Genomic DNA, 16,820 nt, shown 5'->3' with positions numbered 1-16,820 from the left:
ACGAGCCGAGGACGTTTCACCTTCTACAGGCGAAACATGTTAGAAGACGTTAAACTGTCACACTTACCTCTGTGGAGCGACTGGAGCTGCTGGACCTTTTTCATAAAATGCGTGGAGAGGCTGCAGCGACGATAGCAACCTACGACGGGGATCTCTCAATCAGTCAGTCAGTCAGTCGGCTAGTTTCCAGCAGTTCGCTTCACAGTTCACCAATCTCTCTCTCTCTATGTCTCTCTCTGTGGGTGTGTGTGTGTCTCTCTCTCTCTCTCTCTCTCTCTCTCTCTCTCTCTCTCTCTCTCTGACAAACCGCCCACTTCCGGCGGTTCTTGCACTCTGTCAGGAGTAACAGTTTCTACTGATTTCCCTCCTGGGGATGATTGATTTGGACTCATGTTCAACACAGGCTTAAGGAACCGAAAGCCTTCTTTCATGCAGCAACAAGACGCAACAATATGATCGTCTTTGTGTGTGTGTTCAGAATGATATATTCAATGTTATTTAATTTTAATTTAATTTTATTGTCTTTATGCTGTGGCCTATGGTATCTGCAATGTTTCGAATTTGAAGGACTTGAGTAATACTATATTACCGTTCAGCAAAACCACTAAAAATAACTATCACTGCTACAATAAATAAATTAATTAATTAATAATAATAATAATAATAATGTCAATAATGTCAATAATTACAATAATTGTACATTGATAACTAATTAAATAAATAAATTAGAGATCGCACTTAAATTGTTCCCTTGTTGCTGCAGGTCATTAAATTCACACTCACTCTTCTCTGACTTGCTCTGATCAAAGCTGTTCACTGCTGCACACAGTTATTAGATTAGATGATTAGACTTAATCTATTCTACTGTGCAGTAAATCTTCCATCCAACTCAGTGTAAAACTCGCTTCCTTATCCGTCGCCCTGGAGTGCTGGAGAACATCGACACCTACTGGTGAAAAACAAAAAGCATAATCGATTCAGGAAAGGGTTATTTTTTTCATAATTGTGTGCTTTTATGAAATACACAATACACAATAGAGTTGTAATTAATGACCCCCCCACCACCACCACCTTATCTCACTTTTATCAGTGGAATGAAAAGGGGAGAAAGAGAGAGAGGGAGAGGGAGAGAGAGAGGGATGAGGTGGCAGGCACCAAAGATAAACCTGCCAAAATTAATTAAATTAATTAGAGGACAATGTGGGCCTGAGGCACATCCAGCATATAGGGAGCCACATATTGCTGCCTGAAACAAAACTAAATAGGCTCCACATAAAAGGGCAACAGCCAGCATGTGAACACTTGTTGATTGTTGAGGAAAAGATGCCTGTTTATTCTGTTTTGCTGCATCTGTGCTGCCTTATTTATCCCAAAGAACCACATAGAGGGATCCACAGAATCCACATACTCTTATGTGTCCTATGTGCCAGTGGTGGCATCTTACATGTTACTGTGTTCAAGAAATTTTACACAAAAAACATATAATTCACAACATGGGCAGACACGGCACATTGTTACGTCTCTCACCTGTGGCTATACAGTAAGTTGGTTATGTCACAATCAACAAGAAACAAAAGGGTAAAAGTCCAGAGTTTGTTTTGAATGTTGCTGCTGACTGTGATCTGAAAAGTCCCCAGTCATGCTGCAGAAATAAGTGACTTCATTTTCCCACACCCATGTCAAAAAGTCATCTTTTATCTTAGTACACACACACACACACACGCACACAGTTTCATCAATTCTCTAGATCGATTGGCCACAGGCTAGAGGTGAAAGGTGACTGTTGCTTCCTCAGACAGCTGAATCAGCAGCTGCTGACGGTAATAGATGTACATCTCCTCACCCCCTCATCTCCTCTAACCAGTCTGTGTTCATTTCCTATCACTGAGACAAAATACACACACACACACACACACAAGACAGAGTGTGAGCAAGCAGAGCAAGCAGACCAGTGATGCAGAAACTGCTTCCTTACTGTTCCTCTTTGTTTAGCTGTTTCATTTCAGCTGTCACATATTCTCTAAATGAACTCATGGGAATCCCAGCAGTCACGCCATTGCCGATCACATCAGTGCTACAATACAGCTGAGGATGTAGTGGAGCTGCACACACTCAATATGGGGTTTCCAGGTAGGAAAGTCCAGTGAGTGTGTCAAGAAAATAGAAAGTGTAATCTCTTAGGTCATTTCTTATCTATGTATATATGCAATATTCAAATCCCAGAAACTACAACACAATACTTCCACAGGGTCCTGTGTATTTAACTTCTGTCCTCAACCTCTAACAGCAGTTTGTTAGAAATAATTAATGTTATTCTGCCTCACTTGCCTATGATTTCATCATATTTGACACACTTTTTTTCTCAATAATTTATTTATTAATTTTGTTAAAATATCAATACAAAGAACATGTGGTTGCTTTTCTGTGACAATGAATTGGTGTTTCTACCCACAATAGTAGACATTTCTGATTCATTTATATTTCATTTTTGCAGTGGGTGGGTCAGATGGAATCAATTCCACAATGTGAATGTGAAAAATATGTCATCTCATATATCATCATATGAACTCAGTTTTTTTTTATGTGTGTGTTACAGTGGATATAAAACATGTTTCCTGCATTATTTTTTACCAATCATTTTAGACGTCCTCTGGCTTGATCAGAGGAGTACTGTGGTGTCTGTTCATCTTTTCGAGCTGGGTTTGACTACTTCAGCTTGCCACTTCTCATTCAGTTTAGCAGCATCACAGTGTCCAGATTCTGAATCAGAAACAGAGCTGTCCACATCCAGCATCATTTGATCTGTTACTGTATATTCTTTACACATCTCTCTCTGCTTTATATCTGGAACATCAGGACCAGCTTTAACTGCGCATCAATTGATGCATACGCAAATTACTAAATGATGCATAAATGATAAACAGCCAATCACAGGAGTAATAAGTCTGAAACATGTTGAATGTTAAAAGCCCTTTAAATAAGCCTTTTCACAGCAGACAGTTTGACTTGACAAATATCAAGAATGGCTGTATTCAAGTGTCCTAGAAAGTGAGCCAACATGTTCAATACCAAGACCCTGAAACTGAGTCAGCTAAATGGGATTCAGCCATGATTAATTTAATCACTTTAATTGAATTATTTACATCTGTGCATTTCCTTCTGTGAAATGTCAAAAATGTCTTGAGAGGAAAAATCCCATTAAAATCACATTGGTGTGCTCAGTGGGTAAATCTTCAGATGCCCTCAACAAACACTGATGGGTTGAAACAATGAAAAACAAAACAAACACCACTAATTTCATGAAAAATGCAATTAATAAAGGCTTCTTGTCAAAGCTCTACATCCTCCCGCACAAACATTAGACTGAGTCATTTTTCAACCTAGTTACAAATCAAAAGGAAACTTTTCTGCTTCGCTGGATTCACGTTCTTCTATCACATTGAATCTTACTTTGTCATTCACACGACTGTGGAGCATAAAGGGTAGGGTTAAGCTGTATTAGTGTGGACATGAATCACTTCCATCTCAAGTGAAAACTAATTTGATTCGTTTTGGTCGGATACTGTTAAACGATTTCAATTTTCTGGGGAGTCTTGAGCACATTCGACATGTTTACATTTTATACTTGCAAGACAATAATTAAACCAAGAGATCACTAGACTGCTTTTAGTGCCAACTTATTTTTATTGCCTTCTGTCAAATCAGGAATAGTTACAGCATATCTTACAGAAAACCTTTTGACATTTCTTGGCTTGACAGACAAATGTGTGGCTTGCATTAAACCCAACTAGCATGGTTTACTCTGTATGAAAGGTTAAAAGTCACTTGCTACACACATCTTTCTAAAACATCCATGGTTATTTTGATTGAACAAGTTTGCCCGAAAATAAATTGTTCTTCAAATGATTTACATCACATATCTGATGTAATGTGTAATGTGAATTCAGGCAAAACTAAGTCAAAATCTAAGTGCAATTCCCATGATCACAAATTACAGTATTTAAGTGGGAGTGACACAAAACTGTTTTCAGAGCACCACTTCTACAAGTTATATCATGTAATTTCTCACAATATTATAAGGGGAAAGAAAGCTTATGGGAAAATAAACCGAGAGGTGTCTGAAACTCCTTGTCTTTCCATCTCTGTACAATTTTAAAATGCTTCAAATGGCTGTGAGAAATATAAGAAATATTCCATTTTGTGTAAAAACCATCACGAAACAATCCATTTTAAATGCAACCAAGGTATTTTGGAACACCTGTGACAATACATTTGGCAGGGATCAAAAATGCAACAAAACACACTGAAAAAGACCATTCAATGCATGAAAATAAAATAGTCAAAAATACTTCTCCGAAAGCGACATAGCTTATACAACAATTATTCTCATTACACTTTCTTATTCAAAGAAAATAACATGAATTATTAATTCATCATAAGAGTCAATAACACAAAAAAATACAATGTTCTCAAAAAATACAATTCCCGATAGTAATAGGTACTTGAAGACAAATATGAAGTTGGGGAAGTACTGAATGGAGGGTCAGTAAGTAGGTCAGTATCAATCAACAGATTCACACACTAAGTACAGGTGTACAGTCAAAGGCTAAATAAGTGGCTATGCCTTTTCAAAAGAACATCTTTCAAAAATCATTTAAACAGGAACAAGAAAGAGAAACTGTACAGGCTGGATGAGAGTACAGAGGCCATGAGAAGTCATCATTAAATCCTCTATTACAACATAACATCAAATCCCAACACAAAAAGAAAGAAACTGAAGAAACTTTAAAAATCTCTTCACATTGGTGATGCTACATCCATGTCCAAAGTGAGTGAATCTGTGGAAGAAATACAAATACTAGTTATTAATACTAGTTATAAATCAAAATCTACAGCGTGCTCTTTGTGAGGACCAATTTGAGGTAACAATGACAGCAATTTTGAACACAAGGCACGTCTTCAAAGGGCTATTTGGTTATAGTGTTAAAGTGTGTCTTTATTTAGAGAATGTGTGTTACTGACTCACCCAAATGCCCTGGATTAGCTTCAGCTTCGTTGTGCATCAGAGAGTCAAGGGTGCGAGGCGACATGGGGAACAGGTCACTGGTGTTTCCAGAGTTTGTGCTGTGAAAAAAATACAAACAAAAAAAAAGGACTTATTGTATATTACAAACTGAAATGACCATGATCACACACACACTTACACATGGATTCTTGCCATAGTATTTGCGTTAGTCAAAATACTTTCAAGATTACCTGCTGTGAAAATATCTTTGTCATTCCACTTTAACACAAGCAAACAGCCACCTACTACCTTGTGCATGTTAGTATTTGTATTCATCACCCTGACCGCAGGGCTGCCACAAGTAAAAAGGCTGTTTTTTGTTTAATAAACATGTCAGTGGTTAATTGGTGAGAAAAAAAAAAAAAAAAAAAAAAAAAATCACTCCATCAGTCTCATCATACTCTGAGATAATTCAGCATTCAGCGTCAGTATGCAAAGTCATGACCAAAGAAGGAGGTTGATGAAAGCTTGGCTGGTTTTTCTGGTACCATACTGAAATATTTAGCTGTAAATGTCAAAATACATGTGAAGTGAAACCACAAAAGACTGGGCAGGTGTTAAGGATACCATATGCTGTTTCCTGCTTGTATTTTAGGCAATGCTAAGCACACTGACACAAAAGGCTTTTATGTTTAACATTGCATTGATGTTAATGACAGCTACTCTACAGTCACTGTCACAACAGTTGTTGATTAGCACAGTGGGTTGGGTGGATCGAACAGGCCACTACTCAAGTCTTTTCTTCAGTAAAATTTCCTTTTTTTGTTTCCGCCTTCTGTCAAACTGACATGGCTTTCACCTTGCCTATCCTGTTTTGGAATTTTATTCATCTAAGATATGAGTATTATCTGAATATCTGACAATCATAGCAAAATAGTTTGGTCTGTTTTATCCATACAAGTGGATTTGGTTGAGGAAGTATGACAATGATGTCTGGGAAACAAGAGTGTGACCTGAAGCAAATGAAAAATTGATGAATGGTAGGGAGATGTTCTTGAATTAGAACCAGGAAAAGTGGCTGTGAGACACAAACAGCAATTATAAAAGGTGGGGGTACTGGTCCATCATCCCCGAAACCCACCCATGAAACACACAGACAAAGTGAGGAGATGAACACACAGCCCTACATGCCACCCCCCCGCCCCCCCAAGTGCCTACCCTGGGAATCCGTTCCCAAGCAGCTCACTGTCCGGCAAGTCCATGAACACGGAGGGACACCTACGGAGACAGGTCAGGATCTCACTGAGCAAACCTCACAACCCACCAGCACGCCATCAAACCCACTACCAACCAATGCACACAGAGCTGACTGGCCTGTGTATACACTCCTCTGATCTCAGTCAACCTTACAATATCGCACTCACCTGCAGCCAACTTTGACCCTCCTCTATTCCTTCCATCTCATTTATTTTTCAGTTAATCTCAGATATTCGATGCAAATACATTTGAAGATGCTCTATAAGAAATATTTGGTGCTAAGAAAAGCAACACAAAGTTTTATTAACTCTTACATTGTAATGTTCTAAACGTCTGCATTTCTTAACAAATATTTGTTAAAAATATCTAATATTGCAATTTCATTCGTTTTTTTTCTCTGCTCATGGGTATGTTTACTAAATTCAGAAGTTAGGTCTGTTGCTTTTTCTTGTTTTTGCCATATTGGCCCTGATCATCTAAAAAGTATTTAAATATAAGTGTGATTACAACCAAAACAAACAATAAAGCACACAGTAAACTAAGAATAGGCTGCAGGCCGGATCCACAGATATGTAACTTTGTGCACGGTTATTTGCATACTGAGCATGGAAATGAATTCCCATCATAAGCCCTCAACGAAGACACCACCTGATGCCATGTGTGAATTGCAGTCTGTCTTAACTGAATCTGTAGAGAATCTGCACATATCTGGGCACACAAAACTTAGTCTGAACAGGGTGATGGTTCCTCAAATGACAGTGGTGTCTCACAGTGAGAATGAAAACTGCTTTGTTCTCTTTTCTTTGAACGTTTGGCAACCCTTGCCATTTGGAAAAGAAGTTTAAGAAAAGGAAAAGCGGATCTTCAGCAGGAACATTCAGATTCTATTCTTTATAAAAGGAAACATCAACAGCAAATAATAAGGGCTAACATAAGTACATAAGTGGAGGTCACTGGGTGGCATGAGATATTTCCATAAAAATTGTATTGTATATACTTACGGTGTGACGCAGATGAACTTTGTCTTCAAGTACGGCTGAGTAACTGTGAGGGAAAAGACAATGTAAAAAGTCCACACGATAGGAATAGAAATTAAGGAATAACATGCATACGAAGCAGTGCAGTGTGTATTGTTCCTCTTAGACACCATAGAGGACAAGGCAGTGACTTACTGCTCGTAGAGTCTCCCAACTCAGTTTCAGGAGCCGCTTCTGGCCTGCAGTATTTCCCGAAAGCTTCCTCTTTGGGGATATCAGGGTAGAGGTAGACGAGAGGCGAAACCAGGATGTTTGTGGCATCCATAATCTTGTAGCCCATGATGATGTCGGCGAAAGACATACTGTTGAGCTGCTGCTTGGTGTAGGGCTCCACTGACTGGATTTGGGTCTTTCCTGAAGTCAAACCACACCACGACAGTGTCACAATAAAAAAAAAGTCAAGACAATATTATAAAATAGTAAAAGAAGGGCTAAAATTCTCACCACTGATGTCTTTTTCTACCCAGGTAAATGTTATGCCCCCCTCCTTGCTGCTCTCACTGAAGCGCAGCAGAAAAGTGCCGGGAGGTTTTGGACTCAAAATGGCCCTCTCCCTCTCCTTACTGATAAAGCCCATGATATACCTGTAGAGAGGCAACAGGAAGTCATTTAAATACACACCGAATTTTAAAATAGAAAATCTATTTTAAATCTGTTGACTGCGTCAAAACACTCTCTATAATACGAAAAGCAGCTAATTGTCAATTCTAGCGAGTGCTCAGGGGACTTGACAGTAAACAAAGGACGACCTCTCACCCTTCATTCCACAGTGCCAGGATATACTTTTTCACCAGGTCAATAATGTTGTCCAGCCACACCCAGAAGGAGAAGCCCTTACCAGCCATGTTTTCCTGAGAAGAGGAAGGGAAAAAATAACTCACTGACTCAATGCAATGGCAACATCGTGGACTGAAACACATGTGGTCGGTAGGTGAATTACCTTACAGAACTTGGCCCAGGTGATCTGACAGCCAGAGTAGTTGACACAAGGCCCTATATAGACAAATTCAAAATAACATTACATATATATATATATATATATATATATATATGAGAGTGGAAAGTTTTTGTAGAGTTTCAGGCATGTTAACTCACCTAGTAATTTCTCAGCCAGTGTGGTGAGCTGTTCAATGGTCAGGCCTCTCTTGGTGGTGGAGGAGAATTGCCAGCTTAGCACCTCAGCCACCTGGTCCCATGTCCCCACTGGAGGCTTGGTAAAGAAGTTTACATTCTGTGCAGAGACATTCATGCCAACATATTTAAAAACATATCTTTTTTTTTCTACTACAAACTGACCTACAACTGTAATGTGTAAACATTCTCCTCCAAGAGTTCAGCCCCTTTCCACCAGAGGGTGCTGTCTTACCTTTGGGTGGTTAGTGAGCATATTGTACCACAGGATGGAAGCCCAGGCGTTGGGCATCTGGCAGATGTTCGAAATGACTACCACAGGCAGGGAATGAGTCTGCACAAATGAAGGAATACATTTATTTCAGTATGTTTGTGTCTTCTCTTCTAAAAAGTCTTGTTATTTGCTTGCCAACATTTACTCCTGCTGCACAAGAATCCTTCAGGATATCCTCTCATTAACACTGCTCTTAGATGTATAAGGAATGCAGCAAGACATTTTGGTGTAAAAGGGCTGTCCTTTGTTCTGCGACCCACACAGACGCTGCATCCCAAGATCTGGGATCGGATCTGAGAGGGTCACTCAAGAAAGAACAGAAATATAATAACATATTGCACTGAAATTCAATGCTAATAATACAATACAATGACAACTTCATTATGTGAGGGCCACACAAAATGCACAATTTAATGTTTAGCCTGTCTTCACAACAAATACCATCTGTCAGTGGGAGACTTTTGTTTTGCCATGAAGACAAAACAGATGTGTTACAGATGCTGTGGATGTTGCACTGAGCTGTCACATGGCTTGTTGTAGTTTTACTTTGGATGGAAGCGCCGTAGTGCATCAGAGGTTTGAGGAAACACATGATACATTAGACATGAAAGTTAACCTAGTCATAACATAATATTATGACTGTGACTACTATTGCATTAGCCACAGAGGATAGGGGAAAGCTGTAAAAATCCAACTTTGCTTCAGCATGAACATTCAGTCCTAGTTACTCTTCCCCCAGTATGACCACTGGGAGCAGGTCAATAATTGGACTGATGGAAGGTGTTTAACTTAAAGTATGAGCTCATTTAGAAGCTTGGTTGGTGTTTCCGGAAAGGAAGGAGACATTGTTGATGACTCATTTGTCTGGTTACTTATTTTGTATGGGGTGTCAAAGAACACCACTGCATTATGTCGTGAGAGTTTTTCGAGTTTAATTTTGTTGCCGGCTGGTGTTGTGTGAAAGTCAAACTGAGAAAACAGAGAAGTCACCCAGTTCATGAACGAAAGTGGTGGTACTCACCTCCAGATCTATCTTCAGGCCTTGGTGATATACTTCTGTCTCGAAAGTGATAAGATGCAGCTCCTCTGTGACAATCAGAGAGGCCTAGAAAAAACAGATCATTTAAAACTCTATTGTTGAAAAAAGTTTATATGTATCACAGGTTAAAATAAAGCCTATCATCCTTATGCAGACAATACAGCAGTCTAAACTAAACAATCTTCGCATCAAATTACACTACCCAACAAAGGGTTGACGAGTACTTACATCACTGTTGGTCCGGCCACCATTTCCACACCTCTGTTCTCTCAGGGTCTGTAACAAAGAGGAAGTGAGTGTGCCATGGTGGGCTTTTATGGGAGAATGTCATCACCGTCAAATGTTAAAAGCTTTGCCTCTGTAACTCACCAAGTGTTTAAACTCTGCTGACAGGCTGCCATTGTTGGATTCCTCCATGTTCATAACTTTTGTGTTTGTGCCAAGGATGTTAAACTTCCGTGACCTATGAAAATCCAAGTACAGCAGAAGGTGAGACTTGTAAAATAATATAAAGTAAATACTCTAAATACTCTAAATACTAAAAAAAAAAGTGTTCTTAAAGTCTTACCCTCGAATTGCAGCCACATCACCAGATTCCCTGGAAAATAAACAGTGAAAATCAGCAAAACAGTGATTTCTCTTTTTCAATCAAAATAGAAATCAATCTCTTTCTGATCAAGACTTAATATAAATAATAATTAAAAAACTCACTTGTCAATGCAAACTTTAATTTTCAGCTGGTAATTGAGTTCAGGAAACTTAACCAGTAACCTGCAAAATGAGAGAAGATTTAGTCACAAAATTCATTAGGATATGAAATGTCACAATTGCAGTCTCCATTATATGGGACAGATAAAATGTTGCTATTAAAACATATGCATCTTTACCTGACTTTATTTGTGAACTGCACTCCTGTTTTGATAACCAGAGGTCTGTCTGGATGCATGGGCATACAAGGCTGTCTTTCCACCACAAAAGCACTAGAAGACAGAGGGGATCATGTTTCAGACAAAATGTCCAGAAAACTTTAGAACATATGGTAAAGAGAATCTAAGGTCAAAGGTCCACTTACTAATGATTCTGAGCTTTCAACTGCATCTCACTATCAGTGAAGAGAGCTGCCTCAGATGTTATCACATGATAACAATGTAAACTTGATCTGAACCAGTCCATTTGCAGAATGCAGACTGCGAGATGTTGCCGAAAGCTCTGTATCATTAGTAGGTAGAACCTTGAACTTAGATTCTCTTCATAGATTGTACCCAAAGGTCAAGAAGGTACATCTATGCAGTTCATAGTAACACTGGTAAAAATTGTCTGGGCAGATGTACAGTGAAGATTCATCATATGCAGTACCTCTTCATCAAGTTTCTGAACAAGTCCACAATCTTCTCTTCCAGGGCGGGCCGGTGCTGAATGATGGGGTCTCCTTTGTAGGACACCTTCTGCTGAAGCTCCTCCAACTTTTTGATCTGCTGACGAATCTGGAGCTGTGACTCAGCCAAGGATGTGATCCTGTTTAGAAAATGAATTATCATTCTGTCTGCTCTCATGTTTTCAGACACTGGTCAAGCAGAGCAGGAGCAGACATGTAAACGGCAGCTTTTTATTTAATCTGATTCAAATAATTAACTTAAACTTTTTATTTAATTTATGACTCCAATACCAAATTAATCGAAATTCTGCAAAAGCCACCCATGTAAGATTAAGCTTTCAATATGAATTGATTGCTGATAATTAACATGACTTAAGGGGGTTAGCCTAACCCTAACCCTTACCATGTTTCGAGGCGATCCAGGCAGATGTTAGGTGGACCTCCAATGCAGGCAATTTGCTGTCTTCTCTTCCAGTCAGCTAGTTCTTCATCTGTCAGGTTCTTCTGCACGTAATCCATGGCTGTCAGCAAGCCTCCCATCTCTGTCACGATTTGCTAGAAGACAGGAAGCACAGCATATGTCAAGCGTGGACATAATCTGTTAACACGTATATGATCTGTGTATCTAGCATCTAAAACGCAGTGGCACAGGTTTCACAGCAGTAACTGCAGACAACCCTTTAATAGATCTTCAGCCATTTGTTTCAGACACCCACCCTTCTGAGCTGGTCCAAGGCGCTCAGCATCTGTTCAAGCTGAGCCATCTTCTGTCTTGTAGCAGCTGCCTGGCTATTTCCATTAAGGTCCTGGGACAACTCTGGATAGAGGGCAGACATGTCATAGGTCAGGTGACAAAGTAAGATGTATTTACTCTATACTAGAAAGCTGATAAAAGCATTTTAAGAAATGTTGGTCTAAGGCATTGCTAATACATTAACAGATCAATGTCATTCTCCAAAAGCTAAAAAAAAATATCAAACATACCTCCTTGGCTTTTCAATGTCTTATAATTGAAATCAAAGTCATCCTGCAAGTTCTCAAGCATTTTCATCTTCTGTTCCATATCCTGTCAAAAAAAGATGATGAGTTATATACATATTTATAACAAGACTAATCGTGCAAAGGCAAGAGAGTGTTTAGTATTCTTTATATTGCATATTAAAATATTTAAATCAGTGAGTCTCTGAGGGAAACTAACCTGCACCCGCTTCCTGATGTCTTGAAGGTTGTGCTCCAGGATCTGCTGCTTCTCTGTCACTACCGTCCCAGTGGGATGGGCTGCCTGGCCATCCTGCAATAATTAAGGGGGATACTGATGTGTAAAACCATTGCGCCAACCCATACCCATTAATGACTTTATTACTGAATAATAACATTCAAATCTAAAGCTAAGTTTGTGTTGTTTTCTCAACCTGTGCAGCAGATGTGGCAGTCTGCAGGAGCCTTTGCTCCTCCCATAAGCAGCGGGCAACAATGCGGGCAATATCCATCGGCTTCTCCAAGTACTTGCTCTGCAGATGCTGTTTAATCCTGCGCAGGTTATGCTGGTAGAGTACATTGTTCTCCTGCAGGAAACGGCTATACTGCTGATCTATCTCTCCCAAAAGGTTGTGGAACACCAGTGTGGCATGGGACTCCTTATTGGCAGCATAAGCCCTAGTAAAGGAGAGAGGAGAAAGAATAACAGGGTATGATCATTTCTAGTTCCCTCTGAGAACTGGTAAAAGAAGCACTGAAACCCCATCCACTGTTAATGGATCTCTTCAAAGAATGAAATAGACAAATGGGACAGAAAATATAATATCTTTGGTAGATACTAGGTTATATTAATTTAACCCCAGAAAAGAAGAAAAACCTCAGAAGAAAGCTTTGTCACTCAACATGGAATCATTTAGGTGCACAGACATATGATATGCATGAGATTCCTATAATAAATGGAGGAAGAAGAAAGCATGATAAGGAAGAGGGATGAATTCTAAAACACAATAGCTTTTCATGTGGCAAACTATTAGCAAGTCATGGTGAGTGGCCACGTGCCAGTTTAGAAGGAGTGGAGGATAAAAAAGCAGGAGGAATAAAATGTACTTGCATCACAGAGCATAGGAATTCAATTATTTCTCACCAGTCTTGGCTCTCAATCCAGGGGGCAAGAAACTGCCGTAGCTCCATGGGGAAGCTGTCACTGTACAAGTGGTAGAGCTGCTCCAGATACCTGGTCTCCAGCTGCTGTAACTGGTTCCACTGGGCCATCCTGACATACACCTCCTCAAACCTACATAAAAAAAGATAGCAGTAACAACATAAGGCAAGATACCCAGAGAACTTCTCTGATAAATATATGTCATCACATATAAACACACACACACACACATATATATATATATATATATATATATATAACCGAGTATCACTAAAATTGACCAGAGAGAAATAGCTAAATGTCAGGTTTTCTCTGAAAATGATGACATGCACTCAGGAGGCCTCCTTTTCAGCAAAGTCACTTCCTGTTCAGTGAAATGCTACGCCTCCACAGAGAAATATAGGCCGATATGAACAGCTGTCAACTCCCTTAGCAGATAGGAATAGTTAATGATCTTAGGTCGAGGTGCCCAAGTCATACTCGCTAGAAAGAATGAAAACCACATTTCCCTCTCTAAGCTGTCGAAACCAGAAAAACATATATTCTTCGACAATATAAAGGCTGGCTTTTTATCGTTTCCTTCATATCAATTTTACGATGAGCACAATGCAATTTGAACAACATACTGTCAGTAATCCTAACTCAGCTGCTTGCATAGACCACTATTATCCATCAGCTTCACATGGCAGGTTCTGCTAACCATCTCATCTTACCAACAGCAGGCTATACTGTCCCCAGAGGACTCTAGACTGTGCACTAACATTAACCAGACAGTCAGTGGATCCAACAGAAAGTTGTCTCCTCTGCCATCCGTACTGTTTTAAATGACAGACTGCTGCCTTTGTTTAAGTCCCTTACATAGCTTTTGGATACTGTTTCACTATCATACATGGTCTGAGTAGTCAATAGTCAGTTGCACAGTGTCATTGCACAATACTGAGTTGTGCAGTGCACTAGGGAGAATTTAAATATAGGCTCAGAATTTCACCAAAGTTCTTCACCTTGGTAAATGATGACTCAAATGTTCTTGACAAGAAACAAGACTATGCTTTCTGTTTCCAGGAGCTAAGATGATAGAAAGCACAGATAACACAGATAGTGCTGCTAACATTTGAAACACTTTAAATACCTAAATTAGTATTCTATACATGTCCATGTTTCTGCATCACTCACACTGTAATTGATAAACCTCTTCATTACTCAGTTTGCACACTTGATCTTTTTCCCAATCCCATTCATATACATAAGGGGGTCAGAGTAATAGAAACTCCTCAGTATGATGTAATCCTCTATTACACCACTATTAACCACAGCCTCAATGATTACTACAGTACTACTACTACAACTACTACGAGTACTACTAGAGTAGTACTACAGTTAATCAAGTCTTATCTGACACAGTGTCAACAAAAACTGAACGTTATAGGCTCTACAAATACTGCTTTTATTGCAAGGTTGTATAATGCATTTCCTTCCTTTCACTCACTGCAGACATTTCGACAAACTGTAGAATAAAAAGCACAGGTGTAACTTATAATATTAATAATGGCTTTGTCCCTCCACCTAAATGAAATGAAGCTATAATTAACCTTATTAGTTACACCTTTGTTTGACAACTAAATGTCTTTCATAATGGACTGTACAAGATTGTAAAGGTATACCAAATGAACTGGTAAGTCAGTGTAAGGTTCCAACTCATTTTTTAATTACTTTAGGGCAACCTGAAACATAACTATATGGCTTTAAAGTTTCATTCAAATGAAGTCAGTGTCCCAGGGAACCACAAGAATTCAGATAACGGTTCAGTTAACAATTATTCTCACTGACATCACATAGGTAAGAGTTTTTTTTAGCATGTAAGACCCGTAACTGTTCCACAAATGTCAGTTTTCTAATGAAATATGTTCCTCTTTCTCTAACGTGAAAACGGTGCATCTGCATGGTGAGAATTTCTGGGCATGTGAAAACCCTCAGAGGATCACATCAAAGGGTAGCTGAGTCATCGTCAACTCTGTAGGGATTCCTTTAGTTTTTAGACCATCTGAATTAGGTCTACTACTTCCTGTTGTTGGTGAATTTGGGTTAGAAATAAAATGACGGCCCTGGGCCCTTTTCACAAATATTGATCCATGTGCCAAGGTAAGGGTTTTGACCAAACACCACATCTTAAATGTATCTGTCATAAGTATCTGAGTTTGAAAATCAATTTGATGGTATGCAAGCAGACATAGTCAGTATCATTACAATTGTACAGCACAATGACTGATTCCTCAAATCATGTCACTGATATTCCAGGAAATACTTCCTGGAACAAACAAAGGAAGCCGTTACCATAATGGTTTCTGTAAACACAGGTGAGAATGAAAGTACTCATATGTATGTCATTAGGTCGCACAGCCATACTTTCACATAAAAACAGTGATCATTGTCAATAGAGTAGTAGCTTACCTGATAAACAATATCACTATGACAGCTGTACTGGCTGCACTAAACATGGTAAATGACAAATCAAACTCTGCCATACACCCCACAAATTAAGATTCTGGGCTTGCACAGCAGTATGATCCCTAAAATCTAATTGGTGGAATGGAGGAAATGAATCCTATTGTAGGTGTCAGTCATATTGGCCTGAAGCTGAGAGGGAGATGGGCGTGACAATTCAAGGCAAACACAAAACAATTACCTAAATTCCATTGAGACTAAATAAAATAAATATGCACCTCGATAAAGGTATGTATGGCCATTATTACTAGTAAATGATCCAGACCACATGTGAAAAACAGAAAACAAAAATTCACGAGACCCATACTGAGAGCTTTGGTTGTAAGATTACCAGCTTCATGAGGAGCAAGCAGGACTGACTAGCTTCAGTTAAAACATAGTAACACTTTTATTATTACTTATAAAACACCGTGGTCACAAAATGGTTTCTCCAGCATGAATAACTTATGACGTGGTCACAACGATGCAAATGTAGTTTAGTTGTGTTATGGATAACAGAGCTAGCCATGCAATTAATGTGGTCTTCTATGACATAATAATGAAGACGAAATCTGACCTCGGAACTGAGAAAAATGTTTAATAAATGCCAAAAGCAGAAGTCGTTGTTGTAGTCGCTTACCTAGCTCGTTGTCACTCCCTTGGAAAGTTTCTCCGTAGAAAAATGTAACCCTTTCTACTAAAAAACACTGACAATAACAGTCAGTGACAACTTTTCTAGAACTGAACACACAAAATTGAGCTAAGAGACACGGAAAAAAGTCGCAACTCAATGTTTCTTCTAGCGACTCGGGAAACACTTCTCTCACACACGCATAAACCTCATTACCCAACCCATCACCTACATTGCAGTCTTTCCAGCCAGACAAACTCCATAAACTCCATTATTGACACCTCTAACAACCAATAGTAGTCGGGAATCCTGATATAGCCAATCAGATTGCAGTTTTCATGCAAGAGAGGCGGGACTTTACGGTGGGGTTGGTTGAGAACGTCGTGTTTACTGCTGTCGCAACTGCGCTGTTCCCATCGCAATACCCTCCCTACTTGGGGAACGTAAAGT

The 16,820-nt window shown here is 39.2% G+C and overlaps 2 protein-coding genes across 3 annotated transcripts in view; both read right to left on the bottom strand.

Moving 5' to 3' along the window:
- stat5a (signal transducer and activator of transcription 5a) overlaps positions 1-275 on the bottom strand; it is a 52,652-nt gene extending 52,377 nt beyond the window's left edge. The window contains exon 1 of the mRNA XM_056401081.1: positions 68-275. The gene's annotated coding sequence lies outside the window, so the exon portion shown is untranslated. The remainder of the gene's footprint in view (positions 1-67) is intronic.
- Positions 276-3,661: 3,386 nt separating this feature from the next.
- On the bottom strand, positions 3,662-16,589 carry stat3 (signal transducer and activator of transcription 3 (acute-phase response factor)). 2 transcript variants are annotated; one of them, XM_056401196.1, is made up of 24 exons: positions 16,380-16,589; positions 13,241-13,390; positions 12,531-12,774; positions 12,317-12,409; positions 12,103-12,184; positions 11,835-11,935; positions 11,522-11,673; positions 11,100-11,258; positions 10,631-10,723; positions 10,455-10,514; positions 10,312-10,341; positions 10,113-10,206; positions 9,972-10,019; positions 9,726-9,809; positions 8,666-8,764; positions 8,395-8,530; positions 8,240-8,292; positions 8,056-8,150; positions 7,744-7,883; positions 7,435-7,653; positions 7,264-7,306; positions 6,224-6,283; positions 5,027-5,124; positions 3,662-4,838 (listed from the first exon to the last, which is right to left on the bottom strand). In XM_056401196.1, the coding sequence occupies exons 2-24, from the start codon at positions 13,366-13,368 to the stop codon at positions 4,798-4,800; spliced, it is 2,352 nt and encodes a 783-aa protein (XP_056257171.1). In that variant the 5' UTR covers positions 13,369-13,390; positions 16,380-16,589; the 3' UTR covers positions 3,662-4,797. The 2 variants fall into 2 exon arrangements, with proteins under 2 accessions (XP_056257171.1, XP_056257172.1); XM_056401197.1 differs by lacking the exon at positions 6,224-6,283.
- Between the last annotated feature and the right edge of the window lie 231 nt (positions 16,590-16,820).

The sequence above is a fragment of the Seriola aureovittata genome, chromosome 17 (genome assembly GCF_021018895.1).
Source record: "Seriola aureovittata isolate HTS-2021-v1 ecotype China chromosome 17, ASM2101889v1, whole genome shotgun sequence".
Taxonomy (NCBI): domain Eukaryota; kingdom Metazoa; phylum Chordata; class Actinopteri; order Carangiformes; family Carangidae; genus Seriola; species Seriola aureovittata.
Note: the sequence above shows the minus strand (reverse complement) of the source record. Positions and strands in the feature narration are given on the sequence as shown.

What these genes read in the sequence shown, in the direction of transcription:
- stat3 (XM_056401196.1), bottom strand. Translation starts at nt 13,368, where the DNA reads ATGGCCCAGTGGAACCAGTTACAGCAGCTGGAGACCAGGTATCTGGAG. An exon ending in TTCAGAAACTTGATGAAGAG is followed by an intron (nt 10,724 to 11,099) that starts GTACTGCATATG and finishes TCTGTCTTCTAG; the next exon opens with TGCTTTTGTGGTGGAAAGAC. An exon ending in TGCTCACTAACCACCCAAAG is followed by an intron (nt 8,531 to 8,665) that starts GTAAGACAGCAC and finishes GTCTCTGCACAG; the next exon opens with AATGTAAACTTCTTTACCAA.